General features: G+C 44.2%; 1 protein-coding gene across 1 annotated transcript; it reads left to right on the top strand.

Annotated features, from left to right (window-relative positions):
• The first annotated feature begins 2,399 nt into the window (after positions 1–2,399).
• Srgn (serglycin) lies at positions 2,400–17,819 on the top strand. Its single transcript, XM_051186807.1, has 4 exons — positions 2,400–2,418; positions 2,501–2,701; positions 14,539–14,686; positions 17,142–17,819. The coding sequence occupies exons 1-4, from the start codon at positions 2,415–2,417 to the stop codon at positions 17,392–17,394; spliced, it is 606 nt and encodes a 201-aa protein (XP_051042764.1). The 5' UTR covers positions 2,400–2,414; the 3' UTR covers positions 17,395–17,819.
• The last annotated feature ends 5,191 nt before the right edge of the window (positions 17,820–23,010 follow it).

The following is a 23,010-nucleotide window of genomic DNA, read 5'->3' as shown; positions in this document are numbered from 1 at the left end:
TTTATTTTTTGTTTTATTTTGATTTTTCGAAACAGGGTTTCTGGGTAGCTTTAGAGCCTGTCCTGGAACTCCCTTTGTAAACCAGGCTGGCCTTGAACTCACTGAGATCTTCCTGCCTCCACCTCCCAAGTGCTGGGATTAAAGGTGTGTGCTACCATTGCTCAGCTAAGAGGTGATCTTTAACAAAAGTCTTTTGGAAATTTTCGAAACATGCTGTCATGGAAAATAGTATAGTCAGCCTCAGCAGTGACCAAACTAGTGCTGTCCCAAGGTTATTTACAGCAAGTTTGTCTTTGATCATCCTGAATGGAACCGTTTAGCAGATACCCTTAAGCAATACTAACCAGAAGGAAGACTTCCCTGTCACAGGCCAATCTTATTTCTTCTTCATTGCTCATCTGTCTCTGGAGTATGGTTTCAGGCACTTGTGTTCTAGAACGGTCTGGCCACTGATACCAGCGATGTGAGCAGAAGAGACTAGAGACTAGAGACTTGGGAGCCTTCCAGATTATGGGAGGCTTGGGAGCTCAAAGTCATCCTTGGCTACACAAATGCAAGGCCAGCTGGGGATACATGAGACCCTGTCTCAATAAATATATAAGTAAGTAAGTAATGCTTCCATGAGTAAGAAACTCAGGGAAAATGTCTCCAAGTGAGAAAATCTCATAGTGATCACTTTCAGGCACAAATTTTCTTCCTTCAGGCTTTATTTCTGTTGCTGGGATAAAACATCCTGACAAAAAGCCACTTAGAGAAGAAAGGGTTAATTTCAGCTCCCACTTCTAGTTGAAGCAGCCAGAGCCAAGAGGGACAGAAAGGCTTGCTGGTTTTCTCTACTCCTGCTTGACTCTCCCAATCCCTAACTAAAGCCAGGGCCTTGGGCTGGGTCTTCCCACATCAAATAGGATAATCAAGACAATCCCGCAAGACCGCCATGGCCAGCCGGCTCTGGCAATCCTCATTCTCCCGCACTGAGGTCCTCTTCCCATGTGATCTTGATCAGAGGTTGTATGAAACTGACTACACTAACCATCGCTACTTGTAATTGTCTCAGAGGCGCTGTGAGAAGCTTACCGAAGCTACTAACAGAATCTTTTGTTTTGTTATCAGGGCATTAATTGAAGGTTGGGATGAAAAGGAACCAAAGATAGTGGACTGATGTTCATTCCATCAGATACTAATAATATTCCACACTGAGAGTGCATGCCCTGGGGCTGTGTGTGAGGTGGTTACTACACTTGAGGATTCCCTGGAACTGAGAGGGTCCTAAGGAGAGTCAGCTGTATACTATTATCTCTGTCAGGGATCCTGAAGTTTTACTTTCTGAGGCCAGTCCTGACCAGGAAGCCCAGAACAAGGGAAGGGAAACTCCTCCCTCCAGCCTGAAGGGTGGGAGTATGAAATGGAACATCGTTGGCAAGAATCTGAGCAGCCCAGGAAGGGCACTCCTGCAATGGAGAGTGGTTTGACCTTCAGAGCAAAGAAGAGGGAAGCTGCTGGGGTAAAGATACAGCGTAACCCACCCTTCCTGTGAGATTGTGGCAGAGCCCCGCCTCCCACCCCCACCCCCAAAACCTGCACTCTTTCCAGGGAGAGGGCAAGGCTAGACCTTCATGTAGAGGACTATGTATGGCTTGTGTTTTGACCTCCCATATCCCTCTGAGAGGGAATCCTGCCTTGTTCCTCATTTCTGACTTACTCAAGGCCAGAAAGATCTAAAAAATTTTTTTCAACATAAAAAACAAACAACAAAACCAGCGAAAAGATGAACACATGAAGGAATCCACCCCTGGACAGAAGAATGCTAAGGGTTTTTTGTTGTTGTTGCTTTTGTTTTACTCTTTCACCTTTTATTTTGATTGATTGATTGTGTCCTGCCCCCCCCCCAACACACACAAGACAGGGTTTCTTTGAGTAACAGTTGTAGGCAGTCTATAGACTAGGCTGGTCTGGAACTCACAAAGATCAGCCTGCCTCTGCCTGGGAGTGCTGGGATTACAGGTGTGTGCCACCACCACCAGACCATCTTTTATTTTTAAACCCACAGTCCTCATCTATCTGTGAGGTAGAGGGAAAACCAGGGATCCTATGAAAATACTGAGTCCAAGAAGAAACTGGGTGTGGAACCGAGACCACTCATCCCTGGTGGGTAAGAACCCAGCCTGGAAGATTCCCTGCTCAAGCCCAACTTCTTGAGCTATGCTTCTCTCTGATGTGCCAAGTGGGATGAGCTGTGACATCCCAGCTCCCTTATAGCACCAGCCAGGAACGAAGGGAAAAAACAAAAACAAAACAGTGTTCTGAATGCTTATGTGGCTTTTTTGATAGGGAAAACTTTTTTAAATTAACATGCAAATGACAACTTTTTGGAAAAAACAAAGACCAAAAGCTTGGGGAGAGTCCGGTGTTTCATCATGGGTATGAATAGGTTTTTTTTGTTTGCAACTTTCTTTTCTTCTTCTTTCTGGGTGTTGATGTGGATCTCTTTCTATTTGTTCAGGAAGCTGTGACGTGTGTTCTTGGGCAGGCTCTGAGGTTTTGGAACCTTTTTCTAAAAGGGACAGAGAGAGCACCCTGCAGCATTTGCTAATCGAGAGGCTGACGTGTTGGACTGAGCTGGTCAGGATGAAGCAGGTTCCCATGGGCAGCAGGCTTATCCTGGTTCTCACCTTCATCCTGGTTTGGGGATCTTCAGTTCAAGGTAAGACCCATAAGTCCCCCTCCCCCTTCTCTGCTATGAAAACCTCAGCATCTGTATGAGGGGTTGTCTCCATCAGAAGATACAGGGGAGAGGAGGCAAAGGAGGGTTTGAGGTGGCTGAACTCGCTAGTGTACACTTGAGTGTGGTCCAAATATAAATAAATAAATAAATAAATAAATAAATTCTAAGGCAAGTGGCAGCCTTAAAACCTATCAGAGTGCCTGAAAAGTCTTAATTTTGGTTTATTCATTTAAAGACTTCAAGAAATAACTAGAAAGTTGCCCAAATGACTGATCTATTTAGATGATCTTGAAATGATCTAGAATATTATCCTACCCCCTGAGTTATCTGCATGAATTCCATCTTTATTTCATTTTGAGGTATTGCCTCATGCACTGTAAGATGGCCTTCTCTATGCTAAACAGCTGAAAAACACCCAGATAATAGGTGTGTGTATAGCCACACTGGGCTTCAAATTAGAATGCATTCCGACACTGCTATTTTAACAGTAGGCAAGCTTTTTATTTTATTTCATCATCATTATTATTATTTTATTTTATTTTGGTTTTTCAAGACAGGGTTTCTCAGTGGCTTTGGAGCTAGTCCTGGAACTAGCTATTGTAGTCAGGCTGGTCTTGAATTCACCGAGATCTGCCTGCCTCTGCCTCCCAAGTGCTGGGACTAAAGGCATGTGCCACCACTGCCCGGCTTCCTTTTTCTTCTTTAGCTTCATTCTTACCAAACATTCAATTTGGCTAAGCATTTGCTAACTCTAACCCAAAGAAATATTTTAAGGATTGCTTGAAGAAAGACTAGTATGTTTGTTCTTGCTCAGAAAACCGACCATTTGGTAACCCCTCCTTAAGTTTGGTTATCATTTAGGGCTGTTTTGTCCCACTGAATCACCCTAAAACTTTTCTTGACTAAGAAGTTTGTAAAGAAAAGAAAGAAGTACTTCTCCTTTGATATATAAGGAACCTTTCTAGAGGGGGAAGGTCATGGCTTGATAAATAGGTATCAGAGTATGGCTGAAAAACACAAAGTTCCCTCAAATGGTAAAGGAAATGTTGAGTCACAGTGACACATGTCCTGGGGTTGTTTCTTCTAAGTGACTCTTACTTCCGGTTGCAATGAGACCTCACAGGTAAACTCAGAAACCCCTTATAGTCTTGAGTTTATAAACTCATTTTCATGTGGCTATGCTAACATTGGAAGAATACAGGAAGTGACCTTGCTGAAGCTTGTTTCTATTTCTGTACCTCTGTGATACCAGGACTTGAACTCAAGGCCTCATACATGTCAAGTATTCTACCACAGAGCTAGAGCCCCAGGTCTAGAACAAGTTTGCTCAGATCTTTTGGGTAAAAACCTTTGGACTGATGTAATGAGTCCCCAGTAACCACGTGCTCTGACAAGACAGACCACAGTGAATTCTGAATTTGTGACACATGGTTGACCAATTGGCCATGGGTGTGTCTCTACCAGAGACATGTATGTAATCCTTTAAGTTGCAAAAGTTCCCAGAAATGTCACATTCCATGCTGTCTTTGGTGATAAAACTAAACTGAAACCAAAGCCTTGTATATTTCATCATTAGCAAGAAATGAAGGAGCCAGGTTGGGTGGCTTATACAGCCCTCCAGAGGCAGAGGCCAGCCTAGTCTCCACAGTTCCAGGATAGACAAGGCTTCACAGGGAGACCCTGTCTCAAAAAAGAAAGAAAGCATGGAGAAGGTGTTTGTGTGGGCAAGGCCGCATTTATGTTTCCAAATTGCTGATTTAGCTCTCAGTTAGAAAGGGAAACAAAGAAAGAAGAAAATGAATGAACCAGAAAGTGAGGGTGTTTCCAAGGTGCTCTTGGCTCAGTGTATTATGCTCATATCTGAACAGGAATTGAAATGGGTGCCTGGCCATGCATTAGTACAAGCTGCTGGGGAACAGCAATGATATTACTTGTCATACCTTGTGCGGTGACAGGTATAATTCAGTAGCACAGGGTCTTCAATCACTTATCCCAGGCTGGCCTTGAACTCATTATTCGCTGAGGATGGCCTTGTATTTCTGACTCTCCTTCCTAAGTGCTATAATTACATACATATACTAGCTATTATACCCAGTTTGTGGCGAGCTGAGAACCAGAGCCAGCTCTATGTGCAGCATTCTGTGAATTCACCTGTAGCCCCAGCCTTCTTGTCTTTAAAAAATATGTGGAGATCAGTGTGTCTGTAGCCTTCTGGTTTGAATGATAAAATGCACCAGGCTTTTAGCTTCTTGATCTTAGGTTACTGTGCTGGTTTTCTTAGATTGCCATAGCAAAACACTGTAGACCTAGAGCTTTAACAGCAGAAAGTTATTTTCCTCACAGTAACCGAGTCTTAAATCAAGATCCCAGTGTTGCCAATGTTGGCTTCATCCTGACACCTTTCTCTTTAGCTCATATATATTGGTGCCTGGTCTTCACACAGCCCCTCCTCCACACACCCCATTATCCTCTTTGAAGGACACTAGCCATAAATGAGGGCCACTCTAATGGTCTCATTTTAATTTCATCTACAGTGAACACATTTCCAAATATTGTCACATTGGAGGAAATTTTAGGTTAGAACTTCACATGAAATAAATCCTACATATATAAGTAAGTTCTATAACATACTTATTTCTATAAATTCAACTAAAAGCATGATGTAAAATGGTGTGCCAACTACACGAGAAATGTCAGTGGGCGTGGATGATAACAAATTGCTGTGGGACAATTGTGGCACAGGCCTTTAGTTCCAGTACTAGGGAGGGAGGCAGAGGCAGGCGGATCTCTGTGAGTTGGAGGTCAGCCTGGTCTACAAATCACGTTCCAGGACAGCTAATGCTACACAGAGAAACCCTATCTAGAAAAACAGAAACAAAAAATAAGAAAACAAAAACAGAATAGATGGTTGATCTATTTAATGTAGGCTCCATGGGAGCATTGATGAAGCCTGTGTCTCCTACTTGTATTACCTCTTTTTAAAAATGCCCATAAAGACTCCAGAGGTGGAAGAAAGAGGATCAGGAGTTAAAGATCATCCTTAGCTACATGGACTACATGAGCCCCTGTCTTAAACTAAACACTATACTCACAGAGACAAAATGAAAAGGGCATGAGCCGGTATGGTCAAGGGCCTGGGGCTAGACCTCCAGCACTCACAGTAAAGATGCCAGGTCTGCTTGTGTCCACTTTTGGGCACACCTGCTGGTGGAGTGATTTCCCAGCCTCTGCCCAGTAACCATCATCAACTTTGACTTGAGGAGGAATTGTGGCAGGAGAACTGCGTGGACCTGACAGCCACTTCCTCACACGCTCCTTGCCAAATATGTGTGAGTTTTGCCCAACGTCTGTTAGAGTGAGCTCATAAGCCATTCAGTCACAATTAAGTTCCCAGACAGTTTGAGGGTCAGACATGTTCTTTAATTTTATTACTTTATTTTATGTGCAAAAGAGGTTTTTTCCTGCATATATGCCTGGGCACCAGGTGCATAGCTGGTGCCCAGGAAGGCCAGAAGAGGGTGTCAGGGCCCCAAGAACAGGAGGTACAGACAGTTGTGAGCTGCCATGTAGGTCCTGGGAATTGAACCCAGGTCTTCTGCAAGAGCAGAGCTCTTAACCTCAGAGCCATCTCTTCCACCCCTTCTTTAATTATAACAAAACATTTCCTTTCACTGCAGCCTTTCCCGCTTCCTGTAGAGGTGAGGGCAAACTGAAAGTAAGCTTGCAGCTTTTTGAGGGGGAAGCTTGCCCATCTTGTGCAGTGGATAGGACAATAGGAAGTAGCTTAAACGCAGATACTAGCAGTTGCCTAAGCCCTACCCGTCATTTCTGGACATTTTTAACCCCCTTTGGACAGCTTCCGCTTCAGTTTTCTCATGTATCTGTAGCAAGTTTCCATAAAGAATGGGAAATTAGTAAATTGCCGTCTGATGGAAGGTGAAGTAGGCAGAACATGGAGAGATTAGAGGCCTCTTTGAGAGATCTGTTGCCCTGCTTGTTCCCTCAAAAAATTTTTTTTAGTGAGGCAGAGCTAGTGAGTGTGTGTGCGTGCAGAGGGTGTAAAGGCAGGGAGGAAAATTTCTCCCTTAGACTCTACTATGCCATCAACCAGGGTCCACTGTGAATTGGGGACATTGAGAAAGAAATGAAAAGCTCTTTCATTGGAAAAATTATGATTATGACACACATAGAGAGTATCTTTGTAATCCCAGGACTCTGGAGGCTGAGACAAGATTCTAAGTTCTTGGCTAACCTGGGCTATGTAGGGAGACTGTCTCAAAAACCAAAATGGCTGGGCATGGTGATGCACACAGTTCGTCTGAGCATTTGGAGAATGGAGGCAAGTAGATCTTTATGATTTTGAGGCCAGCCTGGCCTACTTAGTGAGTTCCAGGCCAGCCAAGGCTACAAAGAGAGGTAATGTCATCAAAGAGAGAGAGAGAGTGAGAGAGAGAGAGAGAGAGAGAGAGAGAGAGAGAGAGAGAAAGAGAGAGGGAGAGATGAAGTTGGATTGGGAAGGAGTTATGGGGAAGCTGAAGGAGAGAAAAGCACATGATCAAAATATGTTGTATAGAGCCAGGAGGCACACACCTTTAATCCCAGCACTTGGGAAGCAGAGGCATGTGGATCTCTGTGAGTTTGAGGCCGGCCTGGCCTACAAAGCTACACAGAGAAACCATGTCTCAAAAAAAAAAAAATGTATAAAAAAGAAACTTTAATAAAAAAGTTTAAAATGACTGACAAGGTAGCCTAGTGAGTGAAGGCCATGGTCACCAAGTCTGATGACTTAATTTTGATCCCTGGGACATGAACACACACATCTATATAATAAAAACAAGACAAAACAAATACTGATAATCATTAGAGATTTGTAGTCCCACTAGCAAGATAAAGTCCAGATACTCTCAGAGCTTCAGGAACCAGAACCCTGAATCTTCACAGCCTCCCCACATCTGTGAATAGCTACATCAGGAACTCATTATCTATAACTATGTTCTCTAGTTTAATGACCTTTAATTTCATTAGAGTAAGAATTGGGTGGATTTTAGAGTGAGACAACCTCTACTTTTGATTTCTTTCTTATGAGAGAGAGCATATTTGTGTGAGTATGTACATACACAAGGAGACCATGTGACAACTTGAGTATCATCCTTAGGATCTCTGTGTAATTCCTTTGCCCTGAACTTTGGGGTCTGTATGCACAATGTAATTTCCAATCAATCCCCAACATCTTGGCCAGTCCATGACTTACCTGGGCAACAAAAGCTGGACCATTGTCTGATCCTAGTACCTTAGGTGTTCCAAGTCTTGGGAAAATTTTCTTCCAGTATCTTCTTAGCCACCACGGTTGAGGTCTCCTTCTTGGTAGGGTAAGCCTCTACCCATCCTGAAAAAATATCTATAAAAACTAGCAAATACTTGTTACCATATTTGGCTGGCTTTACCTCCGTGAAATCCAAGGCAATGTATAATGGCCAGTCTTTTAAGTTTTCTAATGGCTGTATCAGCATGGAATGCTCCTCTCCAGTCTCCACAAAAATTCTACTGGTCGACCCTCCACTTTCAAAATTACCCTGGGCTCAGGAGGGGGTCCGAACCCCGTCTCCCCTAATCTTCATCTTTCCCCAGGGCTAGGACTTTTGATTCCTTGTCTTTCTTCTTGGGTCAGTCCCAGTGTCCTTTCTCTTTACAATATGCACACTGGTTCTTGTTGAGTGGGGTACTGTTGCCCAGGTTCCCTAGCTGTCTAGGGCCTGTTCTAAATTTCCTATCTTTTTTTTCTCTCTCTCTATTTTTCCCTTTGATCACTGTGGCCATGATTTTAGTCAAATTCTTTTCCTGTCTTTCCTTCTCTTTTCTCTACTCTCTCTCTCCTCTTTTCTCTTTCTCTTTTCTCTGTTCTCTCTCTCTACTGTCTTTCCTCTCCTCTGACCCTTTAATATACTTTCTCTGCCTCTTTCACTAAATCACATAGCTCAGCTTCCTGTAACTCTTCCAGTCTCTGTAGTTTCTTTCTAATATTTGGGGCCAAATTGCCCTATGAAGGCCAGAGTCACTGAAGCTCTCTGGGCTTCTGAGGTAGGGTCAAAAGGACTGCTCTCTTTACCTTAGACAAATTGGTGGGCCATCTCGAGCCACCTCAGAGACCTGCCACCAGAGCCTGGTGATAGATTTTGAAGCTCTCCCTACCTTCAGCAGTGTTGAAGTCCCAACTGAGGTGAGTTGAGGGGAATCCCAAGTCAATAGTATTCTCTCCTGCTCCTAGGTTGTGAAAAGCATCTGCAGCAGTTGACAATCATCCCAAGTAGGCTAGTGAGAGACCATAACTGACTCCACCAGCCCCGTAAAGCATTGGGGATCCTGAGAAAGGAGGGTGGTTAGTTTTTCCAATTATAAAGATCTGAGAAGGAGAAGAGCCAGTTCTAGAGAGGCTGCAATCTGGCCACCCGATACTAGGGTGCCAACTCTGGCGTGGCACCTCTACTGCCGTGGGAACCTTAGTTTCAGGGAGGTGGGGTGGGCGGAAGGTCCCCCTGCAGCACCCTGGGCTCTATCTCATCTATCTAGATGAAGGATCAGAACTGTATCAAAAAATGACTTTGAAAGACACCGAGGAAGGATAGCTGTAGCCTCTGGGCGATCACCTCATGGGGGCCATAGTGGGGAAGGAGCCCGGTGTTCACCTGATGCACTGCCCACACCCGCTTGGCTGCACCTTGGCCCTGGCAGCCTTGGTGGCATGCTCCTGGGGGTGGAGGATGCTCGCTCTCGCAGTCTTGCTGGGTCTCCTGGCCCTGAACATGGACACCCACAAGTGTTCTCCAGTGGCAAGTGGGGATGAGAGTCAGATCCTGAAAAAAGAGTTGCCTTAACAGCTTGGATAATCTCAGAATTAAACACCATCCAACACCGAATGTCCACCACTCAGGCACAAAAATTCTGCCAGAATCTCCCTAACCTCAACTGACAAATTATGGGCCCGAAACTTAACCTCAGTCCAATGGTCAAGAATGAAACTAAGGGGAGTCATTAGTCATAATCATCTGTCCTATGATAAAACTACAGACAAAGACACCAAAGACACACAGAACAAAAACGCTTGAAACAGAAACAGATCCAGACCCACACGACCTGTCCGCATCTTCCACAAGCATACAAAAAAATCTGGACGGCTGTCAGGGAGAAAGCTGTCGCTTCAACAACAGAGCTTGGTCCTCTGATCGATAGAAGGAAGCTACTGGGCATCCCCAGGCCTCCTATATCCCCCTGGTGGGGTCCCCCAGGGCAGCAGCCTGTGATCCCCCTATCACGTCTGCTGATCACAATCCACTGGTCCTTACGGCCCAAGAGGGTAGCTGCAACACGAAACTGAGAACGTGTTCCAGAAAACAGATAATCAGAACAGAAAAGCTGGCCGACACACACACATAGACATACATCAGAGGGAATCCCTGTACCTCAAAGTCGGTTCTCCAGTGTGAGGGGTAGTCAGAGTTTCCCGGCCAATGCACCAAATGAAAGACCTGCAGAGTGTGGACCTTCACACTCCCACACAGGAAAGGTGACACCCCAAATCACTCACGAGAAGCAGTCTCAATGCAAATAGCATGAGGAATTTTTATTCCAAGTGCACTGGGGTCCACAGTCATTGGACTGAGGACCCCGAGAACAGAATTGAGACAGTTTTTATAGGGTTTACAACAAAGCCCACACACAGGTCACTGGGGTGAGGGTTTCACAAGCAGTTTACAAAGTCAGGCAAGCAGTTAGATCATTTTCTGTTATCTTACTAGGCCAAGATTATGTACTCAAGGGCCTGTCTGCCGTAAACAGCAAGGAGTGTGACCTTGCCTATTTGCTGGCAGAGGACTGGGTCTGGAATTTGAGGTTTTTAGGGCTTTTTAGATAGTATTTCTAAACTTTTAGCTTGGTGTGGTCATTGAAGAGTTAGGATGTATTTTTTCATCCTTTCACAACCAGGCTTCACATTTGTAGGTTCTTAGGACCAAACTCAAGTCCTTGTGCTTACAAAGCATGCCCTTTAGTAATTGAGCTATCACTCCTGTCACTTATGTATATATCCATTTGTATGTTTTCTTGAGACAGAACCACTTCACACATCCCTGGCTAACTTTGAACCTACTGTGTAGACCAGATAGGCCTTGAACTTGTGGCCATTTTGCACTCTTCCCAAGGGCTAGAATTCCAGATCTACACTACCATATCTATTTGTGCAGTGCTGGGGGAGGACCCAGTGTTGTTCTTTTGTTACAGTTATAGGATAAAGCTGGAGAAGGGGGTGGTCTGGAGTGGGGGGTCCCAAGGTAAGAGACCACGTGGGAGAGCATAGCAGGTTCCATACCAGGTGAGGGTGACTGAGGTGGAGGGAATAACACGCCAGGCAGACAGAGCTTAAATGAAGAGTTTATTTAGAAAGGGGAGTGAGCAGAAAGAGAAGAGACATAGAGGAGAGAGAGAGAGAGAGAGAGAGAGAGAGAGAGAGAGAGAGAGAGCTGGAAAGAGAACAAAGCAAAAAGAACATAAGTGGCTGGGGGTCTGTCTTTTAAAGGACCCTTTACACCTGCCTGCAGACTAGTACTCATGGAACCCTGGGCTGACCAGAGTACTGCTTGAGTGCATTCTGACAGGTGACAAGGTCAGGCCAGCATAATCCCTGAATCCTTACACCCATGGCTTAGCAGTGCTAGGCAAGAACTCTATCAACTAGCTGCCTGACATTGCTTTCCTTATCTAATGCAGTCCTGGTAAGATTCAGCTTCTCCACTGCAAAGTTCACTCTTCAGCTTACACGACTGTGGTTATGAGTGTGATCCCAGACTGTGTAACTGTCAGGGCCAGCTTTCAGAAAACTTTCCCGATTCACAAATATCCTGAATTCTGGGAGGGATCTTTCTATTTCAGAGGTTTGTTTTGCTCTCTGCCACAGTTACAGTTTTTGTTTTGTTTTTGATAATGGAAAGGTGTGGTTGTTGAGTGAGATGCCCTCTTATTTATGGACTGCTGATATATCTCAGAGGAAGGGCACCTGGCAGAGGATGCTTGAAGCCCTAGGTTTATCGCAACCCTGTAACAGAAGCAAAATCTAGTTAGCTTTTCAGTAGAACTTTCTTTAGATCATATTTCTCTCAGCATGAATGGCATCATCCACTCGCAGAGGGGACTGCCCTGTCCCATCTAGTAGCCAGCAGCTTCCTGTGCCTACAGAACACTTGAAGTATGCTGAGTCTAGACAAACATGTGAGTTCAAATATACACGCAATGTGTAAGACTTGGTTTAAAACAGTATAAAATACCCTACCTTAACTTTTATCTTGATTCTGTTAAATGGTGAGCATATTTTAATATGATCAACAAATATGTATTTAGTTTTTATGCTTTTTTAACTTAAAAAAAGTATGGCTGCTAAAGAAGAAAAGAAGTCAAAAGAAAAGCTATGCTTCTGAAACAATCAGCCTCACTGGAGTTAGCACAGTATTTATTAGCCATGCTAGTCTAGGCAGGTGAGTGGGAAGACATAGCCCTCTGCTGGACAGCAGACTGCATTGTTTTCCAGTCCAGATACAAAGTCACAGCTAGCTAGATGCCTCAGAGGAAAATCAAGAAGGAGAAGGAGAAGGGGGAGGAGAGAATGAGTAGAAGAAGTAGAAGGAGGAGGAGGAGGAAGAAGAAGGCATTAAAATGCATTGAACATGGGCCTCTGCAAAGGCTTGTGTTGACTGGCTTTACAATCTTTCATCTCATTTGAATCAGGAACTCAGTACTATAGTGGTACTCACATTTGAAACACAGTTAACTGAGAACCAGAGTGGTACTAAGTGGTGACAGCCTACTCTTCTCGAGTGCAGGCGTACATAGGCAGAACTCTGTATAAAGTCTTTAAAAAAATGTTAAAGACATGGGCTGAAGAGGTGGCTCATCGGTTAAAAGTGCCTGTTGCTCTTATCGAGGACACACACTCACATATTCACACACTCATACAATTAAAAGAAATTAATTGGAGATACTGTGGGGGGCTGGAGAGAATCCCAGGGGTTGGCTCCAGTCCTGGGGGGCTGTCACACACTAAGTAAGCTCTTATTCCATGACTGACCTATACTCCCAGCATACTCCTTCATAATTATATGTTTCCTATGCTGTAAATACTTTCTACCAAAACATTCACTACCCTTTGATGCGTATGCTGTGACAAGTGATTCTCTGAAGTGTTTCCTCCTCTTCCATCTTGGGCTGTCAAGCTTCTCTCCCTCCTTTGCAGGAGGACTTTTAGCATGCTCCTCCTTGCTGGGTGATTAGAGCTTCACTCGTGTGAGTTAGCATGTCCTTGGGTGGGGAGAAGATGAGCTACCCAAAGGTGGTGTGGTACTTCTCACCAGCTTCAGCCTCATTAAAGTGCATCACAACACATGTATCTCATGACTTTCAGAGGTGTCGTGCAGCTGCAGTCCAAATATATGAGGCAAAGTCCGGAGGCAGAGGCTGGAAGATGTCTGTGCTATCCTGGTTTATGTAGAATTTCCAGGCCAGCCATGGCTACAGTGAGAGATGCTGTCTAAAAGTACAAAACAGAACAAAAAATCCAAAAGCAGTGGCAAGAAGCTCTGATCTCCAAATGGGGGCCTTCAAGATGGCTTAGTGGGTAATGACACCAAGCCTGATGACCTGACTTAAATCCCTGAAAGCCATGTGGTAGGAGGAGAGAACTGACTCCTAAGAATTGCTCTTTACCTTCAGTTGTGTGCTTTAGTGTGCAATGCTCCCCTCCCCCAAGTCAGTCAATGCAATGTAGGTATAAAACATTTAAATTAGTCAGGTGGTGGTGGTGCATACCTTTAACTCCCAGCACTCAGGAGATAGAGGCAGGTGGATCTCTGAGTTCAAGACTAGTTCATTCTACATAGTTCTAGAACAGCCAGTCTACATAGTGGTACCATGTCTCAGAAAAGAACAACAACAACAAGAAAATATTAAGAGTTCTAGAACAGCCGGGGATATGGTACAAGCCTGTGTACAAAAGGAGTTAATATCAGTGTCTGGCATTATGTTCAGGTCTTCAGATGAATCTTCTTTAATTTTTGTTACAAACTTAGGATAACACTGAACTTCAGTTTATAACACAAGTTTAGAGATCAAGGTTTTAGAACTAACTTGAGGCAAAGCTGAGCCTGTTGTCCCAGCTGCTCATTCCCATATTTATTCTATTCTATTTAAACACTATTTCTTTTTTTTTCTTTTTTCTTTTTTGTTCGTTTATTTCTGGTGTGTGTGTGTGTGTGTGTGTGTGTGTGTGTAGTGTGGTGTGTGTATGTATGAGTGTGTTTAAATCCAAGGGCAACTTGTCACTTCTCTCTGTCATGAAAGTCCTGGGGAATCTAACTCCGATCACCAGGCTCAGCACCAACTACCTTTACCCACTGAATCTCCCTGCTGGCCCTGTTGTACTCTTTAGCCAGCTACTATTGTAAAAAACTGCCATGAAAATGAAAGTGCCTGACACAGGTCATAGGCATTGTTGGACATAAAACCTCTGACCTTCTGCCAAACTTAGAATCCATTTAATTATCCAGGCAGTAGTGGCAAATGCCTTTAATCCCACCACTTGTGAGGTAGAGGCAGCCAGGTCTCTTTGAGTTCCAGGCAAGCCTGGAGAGTTCAAGGACAGCCAAGGATACATAGAGACACACTGTCTCGAAAAAGAATGAAAGAGTTCATTTAACTTGTTAGAGACAGAGTGTAATCATTCTGATGAGGCCATGTGAGAGATACTTACTGCCCACATGGGTTCCTTGTTTGAACAGGTTACCCTGCTCGGAGAGCCAGGTACCAGTGGGTACGATGCAGTCCTGATAGCATCTCTGCAAACTGCTTGGAGCAGAAGGGACCACTGTTTGATCTAAACGCAGATGGATCCAACAACATCGACCCTCCAATGACCAATCCTATTCTGTAAGTGGATTTGTGTCTGATCTCACAGAAGTGCTGGATTGTTTCTTTTCAGCTGCCTGCTGTAGTAGCTCTGTTTTGTAATTCACATTAGGGAAAGGTTGCCACATGAGCTGAATGAAGCATGAGATGTGGCAAAACACATGGGTTCATTAGGTGTTAGTAAGGTTTTATTGTGGTGGCAGGGACAAACATTGAAAACTATTCCCCCCAACATACATTAAAATGATTGAACATAGTTTTATTTATGCAAATATAGAGTTTATATATTAAAATCCAGTTAGGTTTTTTTTCCCCCTGAGACAGAATTTTAATATGTGCCCTGGCTGAGCTAGAATCTTAGAATCTTCTCTGTACATCAGGTTGTACTTGAAATCACAGAGATCAGCCTACTTCTCTCTGCCTCTGAATGCTGGAATTAAAGGAGTGTGCCACCCTATTGGCAGGCACATCAGCACTTCCTAGAAGGGATGCTTATGCTTGCCCCCTACGGCAACACATACACTTGGACTCCCTGCTTCTCTCCTCAGCCCAGAGTATTTGGTTATGGAGACACCTCTGTTGATTGTGTCTCTATTTTTAGGTTACTTGATCACCTCACTGCCTTTAAAAATGATTGACTCATCACTTCTTTCAAAGCCCCTTTATGGAGGCTTCTACCATCTACCTTCTCCTGGCTATTGGCTTTCAGTAGCTACCTTCTCTTTTGCTCATTTTAAACATGTGTTGTGTCCTTGCCCTGTCACAAGCCTTTGTGTTCCCTCAAGGTGACCTCTGCCTGCTCCACACCTTTCAGTCCCATCTGTATGCCAGTAGCTGCCACCTCTGCATCCAGCTCTCTCTGATTTATCGGGCTGAGCAGCTTCCTGGGTTCATTTGATGACATTTCACATTTCCTGTCCCTGCACTCCCTACCATTTTCCTGATTGCTGTCCAGATTTGCCAAGGATGGGTGACACCATTTCTCTGCTCTGGCTTTTGTGTGGCCTTTGGGATGAGTTGTGTGTCTGACCAACCTACTGAACTCAGCCCTGGCATCTTCCCCATTTAGCTCAAGAGTTTATATTTATGAGAGAAGATTTAATGTTTATGTTCTGGCAAGACTAATAACCTCTTCTTGGTGTGGTGGCTTACACCTTTACTTCTAGCACTTGGGGGCAGAGGCAGATGGATCTCTGAGTTCTGGGCCAGCCTGGGATATACAAATGAGACCCTGTTTAAAAAAACAAAAACAAAACATTTAAAAAGAGCTAGGCACGTAGGTACACACTTGTAAATAAGTATAGCCTGTAGAAGGCTGAGGCAAGAGAGTCAAGAGCCTGAGACCTGCTTGGCCTTCAAAATGACATACTACCTATCTCAGAAGAACAAAGAAAGAACACAAATCTTCATTTCAGCACTATGTTAGATCATGAGAAGTTCTGTGGAAACTTCAATTAGGAAACAGTGACATCTGTCTAGAATGATTTCATGGTGTACCCTGTCTTTAAGGAGAAACTATCAAGAGTTTTTATCGTTAAAAAAAAAAAACAAAAAACACACACACACAGGATTTTAGTAGTTGGTGATATGAACAATGAAGGATGTTTACCTATGTCTGCTTCTTTGGGTAAATACAGAATCAGTGAGGGGGTGAATGAATAGATTAAATATAAGCAAACATGGAGACAGAAGGGTTGGTTTATTGTTTTTCTGTTAAAGACATCTATTTTTAATAATTTACTTATTTTTATTTTATGTGTATTGGTGTTTTTGCCTGCATGTGTGTGTGTGTGTGTGTGTGTGTGTGTGTGTGTATACAGGATGTCAGATCTTGGAGTTACAGATGGTTGTTAGGTGCCATGTGGGTCCTGTCCTCTGGAAGATCAGTCAGTGCTCTTAACCACTGAGCCATCTCTCCAGCCCAAGATTTATCTGTTTTCATTTCATATGTATGAGTGTTTGCCTGCATGTATGTGCAGGCATCACATGCATGCCTGGTGATGGGGGAGGCCAGATGGATGAAGGTGTCAGATTCTGAAACTGGAGTTACAGTGGTTGGGAGCCTCCATGTGGTGCTGGGAACTGAACCCAGGTCCTCTGCAAGAGCAGGAATCACTCTTAACCAGTGTGTTGTCTCTTTATTCTGGCTTTTTGTTTTGAAACATTGAAGTTGGTTTTATCTCTTGACTTTGAACAACCGGGTGCCTAAATTTATTTTCATATTCCCATTCTACTCCCCATTATTCTCCCTACCCTTATCCCATTTTTACTTTATTTTTTTGAGGAGGGGCTCAGATAGCTCATGCTGGCTGCAATTCACCATGGATCCAAGGATGACTTTAAGCTTCTGATCCTGCAGCCTTACTGCTGAAAGTGGCAGTCTTGTGTTACTTCAGGCATAGCTTATTTCTTTATATTTAAATATTGGAATTACATTATTTATCAGTAGATCTGGACTTTTCTTTTTATATTACAGGATGAGAGGATTCCCAAATGATTTCTTCCCTATTATTGATGACTATTCTGGGTCGGGCTCAGGTTCTGGTTCTGGTTCCGGTTCCGGCTCCGGCTCCGGCTCCGGGTCTGGCTCAGGAAGTGGCTTCCTAGGTGACATGGAGTGGGAATACCAGCCAGCAGCTGAAAGCGATGATGTCTTTTTCAACTATAAGCCTTTCGACAGGGTGCTCCACGAGAAAAACCAAGAGCAATCAGAAGATTTTATTATATGAAAATGGACGTTTCTGTTTCCCCACCTCCACAAAGAACAATGTATTCGGTATAGTTGTGTACCATGCTTAGATGGTGAGTCTTGGGATAAAGAGTTTTACAGAAAATTTTAAATGCCTGCAAAGACTCTTAAATCCTGTTACCCTTTCCTCATGAATTCTTTAGGAATCACACTTTAATGCTGTTACCGCTCTAGAGAATATCTGCATTTGTATGTGTGTTAATTCAACATTATTGAAATTAACTCACACCCCCGTCATTACTACAAGTTTTAAAAGTCATGTTTTTAAAAATTCAGTTTGAAGAGAAAATTGATGAACAGTATTTCATACCTAAATAGTGTCCAGGAACTCAACTCAGATTGAGAATTACAGAAATACTCCTTTTATGATTAAAAAATGAAATAAAATGAAACCGTGACCTCCTATAGTGGCTATGTGACATGATTTACAGTGATGACGTCTGCTGTGCCATGGCCATCAGATGTGATGGAGAAGCAGTAAATGTTGTTTATCTAAAAATGTTGTGGGTTGTACAGTTTAGAGACTTGACACCTCAAGTTTCACATAGTGTGGTCTCAATGCCTCACAGTGCTTGGCCTTTTCCTATATGTCTGTTGAATTTCAAATGTTACTCCGTTAAAGCAAAGATATAACCAAAGGGGTGGGGGGAACTGCTTTTTCTAGTCCAGGAAATAGTTATGTTTAAAATAATTTTCTTTTAAAATGTGTGTATATTGAGGTACATAAGCTATTGTGAGTCTGGAGAAATGGCTCAGTGGTTAAGTGCACTGGTTGCTCTTGCAGTGGACCCGGGTAAGTTCCCAGAACTCACATGGCATCTCACAGCAGGGGATCTGATGTCACTTTCTGGCTTCCATGGACACCAGGCATGCACATGGTGCACATGCATGCATATAGGCAAAAAGACTCATGCACTGTTCCCATTGTGAGAGTCCCGCTGAACTTTAAGCATGACACTTTAATCAATGTATATATGCCAAGAGATGAGAGCCAAAAGAGTAATGGAGATGATCATGGGATGGGACAGCTGCAAAGCTGAAAGGATACAGGGCATCAGGTATCTAGGGAGGTTCCTCCTAATAGTTCACCTTTTTAGCCAAGGGCCAAACCATTGGGAATATTTGTGACCATTCCCAATATGGTGATGCAAACACAGATGAGTGTGATACATTTTTATTATACATGTTTTCTCCCAAATCAATAACAATTATAAACGGAATGCTAAGACAGCAGAGACAAGGGGGGAATGGTTGTGCAGATGCTGTTTGTTGCTATTGTCTCAGTATATCACTCACTGTCTAAAATATTCATATATTTATTTCTTATGGTGTTCTGTCTTCTATCATGTGTACTGAACCAGGGTTTCTCATTCTTGTCATTAGTGGCATTTTGTGAAAGATATCTTTCTTTCCTTATTTTCTTCCTCTGTCTGTCTGTTTCTCTCTCTCTCTCTCTCTTTATTTCTGTGTGTGGTTGAATTGGTGATTGAACCTAAGGCTCTGTCACTAGCTACACCCCAAACCTCTGGACAGGCTTTCTTTGTTGCAAGGGGGTGCCCTGTTTATTGTGGAATGTTAGGCTATGTCCCCAGCCCCTCTCCATGAGATACTCAGTAGTTCTATTCTCCTAGATGGCAAGTAAAAATACCCCCAAACATTTCCAAATGATCACCTGGGAAAAGTCATCCCCTCTTTAGAACTGTTTTGTGGAACAGATGATCAATTAGTGGCTTAAGTCTCATCAGTACAATTGCAACCTTTGAAATCATTACCTATCCCAGGAGTTATCAGTGTTTTACAGAAGCCAGGCATGGTGGCACAGGTCTTTATTCCCAGGACTTCCTAAAGGGAGGCAGGTGAGTTCATGGCTATTCTGGTCTCTCTAGTGAGTTCCAGGCCAGGCAGGGCTACAAAGTGAGACACTGTTAAAAACAAACAAACAAACAAAACACAAAACAGGAAATCTGTAAAAAAAAAAAAAAAAGAAACAAACAAACAAAAAACAAAACATAAGTATCATAATCCTTCAATTCTTTAATATGAAATTGCTTTTAAAAGTATTTTCTGGAGGCTGGAGAGATGGCTCAGAGGTAAGAGCACTGCCTGCTCTTCCAGAGGTGCTAAATTCAATTCCCAGCAACCACATGGTGGCTCACAACCATCTATTGAGATCTGGTGCCCTCTTCTGGCTTGCAGAGATACATGTATGCATAAAAAAAAAAAAAAAAAAAAAAAAAAATAATCCCAGCACTTGGAGGCAGAGGCAAGTGGATCTGAGTTCAAGACCAGCCTGGTCTACAGAGCTAGTTCCAGGACAGCCAGAGCTGTTATACAGAGAAAGCCTGTCTCAAAAAACCAAAGGGGGAAAAATTCTTAGCCCAGCCATATATAATTTTATTTTTATTTCATGTGCATTGCTGTTTTGCCTGCATGTATGTCTGTTTGAGGGTGCCAGATCCCCTGGAACTGGAATTTGCAGATAGTAGTGAGCTGCCATGGTAGTAGTGGGTGCTGGGAATTGAAGCAGGGTCCTGTGGAAGAGCAGTCAGTGCTCTCAACCGCTGAGCCATCTCTCCAGCCCGAGACCGTGTCTGAAAAAAAAAAAACACAAAACAATTTGTGGAGAAACAGCTAATTTCCAGTATTTGGACTCTGTCACGATTAGACCATAGTCTCATATCAACTTTTAAGCATTTTAGACTTGCAGACCTGACTGACACTCCTGCTTCCCAAGTTAAGTTTTGTTATGATGGGAGAATGCCTGTCCCCCCCCGCCCCGCCCCCGGAATTTGAGTAAAGGTTCAGCTCCGAAGATTTCGTAAAATTATTCATTCATCTTTAGATATTGTAGGCCGCCACGATAGTGCTGTGATCACGTGTTTTACACTCTGTGAACTTGCTCCTGAGCCCAGCCTCTCCTGCTTGTAGGGATGGGTCATCAGCTCTCCCTGTCCTGCAATAGGTGTGCTCTTAAGATTAGTTTTCCTTCTTATTGGTCTCCTTTGAGGCGGAAACTCCAACAAAGAGCGGGTGAAGCGGGAAACCGCTTCAGGTGAGATAAGGTGCGAAGGTCGGAAACGCAGCAAGCCAGCAAGGACACGCGTCCCGCACAAACGCTTGCTTCCTTCGGAGCCCCTCCGACTTCCTAGGGAAGAAGAAATGGGTGTGCCGGGGGAGGAGTTCCGCAGCGCGAGGCTCATCTTGTGACCGCTCCTGAGTTGAAGGACTGGAAGATCGCTCTCCGATCCCTCCCACCCGACGTCACCCACAGCGACCACGCCTCCCAACTGAGGGGCGGAGCAAAGAAACCCCGCCTCTAAACGGCCTTCCCGCAGGGCCGGGCCTCCCTGGGGCGGGGCCGGAGTGGAGGAGGGCGGAGAGGAAAAGGAGTGGTCACGTGCGGCTGGTGGCCCACGGTCACGTGACGGGCGGCGGGGCGCAGGCGTCCAGGCTGGGAGTTCTCCTGAGGAAAAGCCTAGTGAAGTGGGGGACCCGGCGGCAGCGACGATGGTGAGTGCGCGGCGGTCTGTGCGGCCGTCTCCCGCGGGGTCTCGGTGCGCGTGGCGGGACTCCAACGGCGAGCGCGGCTCCGAGCCTGCGAGGAAGGAGCGCAGAGCGGTGAGGCCTGACGCTGCCCTGTCCCGGCCAGGCCTGAGCACCTGCGGCCGGTCGCACTGTCCTGGTCATGTCGGAGCCTCTGCCCGCCTTCCTCGACCGGCTTTGGGGGCCGTGGCTGGGCTCCCGCAGCCCGCCCAGCCGGAGCCCCGCGGCCTCGCCTTCCAAGGTAGCCGAGGACAGCCGGTGCCCAGACCCTCAGTTCCGGACTCTGGCCATACCTGCTCCCACCTTCCTCGTCCCGAGCTCGATAGAGTCCGCTTCTCTTCATTAAGCTGGATGTGGGTGGGGACTTTCTGTCTGGGATTTCATGACCCCGGTGGAGGCTTTTTGGCATTTGTAGACTAGGATTGGGGAAAAGAGAAAGGGTGTGGGATCGGGGACTCTCACTTATCTCCAGACAGCGATTTAAGCACTTGGTTTCACTTCCTTCCCCTTCCTTCCCTAAGCGGTTTCTACAACTTAGCGCTTTGGGATGTTGCAATGCCTTGGGAGCTAGGGAGGGAGGAAGATCAGAGCACTTAACTTAACCACACTTAATGGGGAGCACCACTGCGCACGATAGTGTTTAACTGTGTGCCCGCAGCCTGCTTTGGATCGGAGCTCCTTTGGCTCCTGTTTAGCCGGTACACCCTGAGGGTGCCACCTGCTCTCCCTAAGCTCACCGGTTCCGATAAACTGTTTGAGGCTTTTAGCTTAGGCCAAGATAACCGAACCGGGTCTATTTTAAAAACGTCGCTTTGATTAAATAATTCAAAAGTCAGAAATCGTGTTGCTTTCGCTAGAGGTAGGGGGAGGGGCAAGAGGGAGGTTCATCTGGGAGCGTTTTCTTAAACACGTATTTTGAGTGAGCCCAGGGACAGATAAACAGCACTAGGCTATCTGCCTGCTCCCTTGCAGCAACAGACTAAGCAGTTAACCGTTTGTTCGGACAATTAGTTTAAAATGGAAATAACTAAGAAGGCATTATTTGGATGTTAGGGAACCCTTCTTTCATTGCCCTTTAATTTGATTATAACTTTTTGGTTGTATTTGTAAGTAGTCCTTCTAGTTGTGTGCAAGAGCAATTTATTTTTATTTTCAAGGTATTGGCCAAACAAGCGAAATTATAAATATGCTTTAAAACCTTGAAATGGCCACACATGTATGTATGAGAATTTGCTGTTTCATTGTGTGTGGGCTCAGTGAATACATTGTTGAAGCCTTGGGTTCCCTGAGTCCCTTTTCCCTTTTTTCCCCTTTAGTGAAAATTTTTTTTCATATATATTTTGATTGTTTTTCCTTTCCCTCAAGTTCTCTTTCTTTACATTTCCCATAGTAGGCGAATTTTCCTAAGTGGGAGACAAGAAAGTTTGTTACATTTTTAGGTATCCACGTGTAATTTTGTCAATAGTGGGATTTTAAGTAAGACACAACTCCTTTTCTTTCCATCTTCTGTTTTTTAGTGTTTGTGTTTTCTTTTTTAGCTTAATTTTTGTTTTTAATCAAGGTCTTGCAATGTGGACCTTGTTGGCCTGATATTTCCTGTGTGTGTAGCCCAAATGGGTCTTGAATGTGTGGTAATTCTGTTGACTCAAGCTTTCAAGTTCTGAGATGGTGGGGATTAGCCCATCTGCAGCCCATAAGACCTAAGAGTTTGAATTAGTATATTAATTGCAAGTATTTGTCCTGAAATTAGCACCAGCTTTCAGAAAACTTTCCTGATTCACAAATATCCTGAAATCCGGGAGGGATCTTTCTATTTCAGAGGTTTGTTTTGCTCTCTGCCACAGTTACAGTTTTTGTTTTGTTTTTGATAATGGAAAGGTGTGGTTGTTGAGTGAGATGCCCTCTTATTTATGGACTGCTGATATATCTCAGAGGAAGGGCACCTGGCAGAGGATGCTTGAAGCCCTAGGTTTATCTCAACCCTGTAACAGAAGCAAAATCTAGTTAGCTTTTCAGTAGAACTTTCTTTAGATCATATTTCTCTCAGCATGAA

The sequence above is a fragment of the Phodopus roborovskii genome, unplaced genomic scaffold (genome assembly GCF_943737965.1).
Source record: "Phodopus roborovskii unplaced genomic scaffold, PHOROB, whole genome shotgun sequence".
Classification (NCBI taxonomy): Eukaryota; Metazoa; Chordata; class Mammalia; order Rodentia; family Cricetidae; genus Phodopus; species Phodopus roborovskii.
This window is presented reverse-complemented; position numbering and strand designations above follow the sequence as displayed.

What these genes read in the sequence shown, in the direction of transcription:
- Srgn (XM_051186807.1), top strand. An exon ending in TTGGGGATCTTCAGTTCAAG is followed by an intron (nt 2,702 to 14,538) that starts GTAAGACCCATA and finishes TTGTTTGAACAG; the next exon opens with GTTACCCTGCTCGGAGAGCC. An exon ending in CCAATGACCAATCCTATTCT is followed by an intron (nt 14,687 to 17,141) that starts GTAAGTGGATTT and finishes TTTATATTACAG; the next exon opens with GATGAGAGGATTCCCAAATG.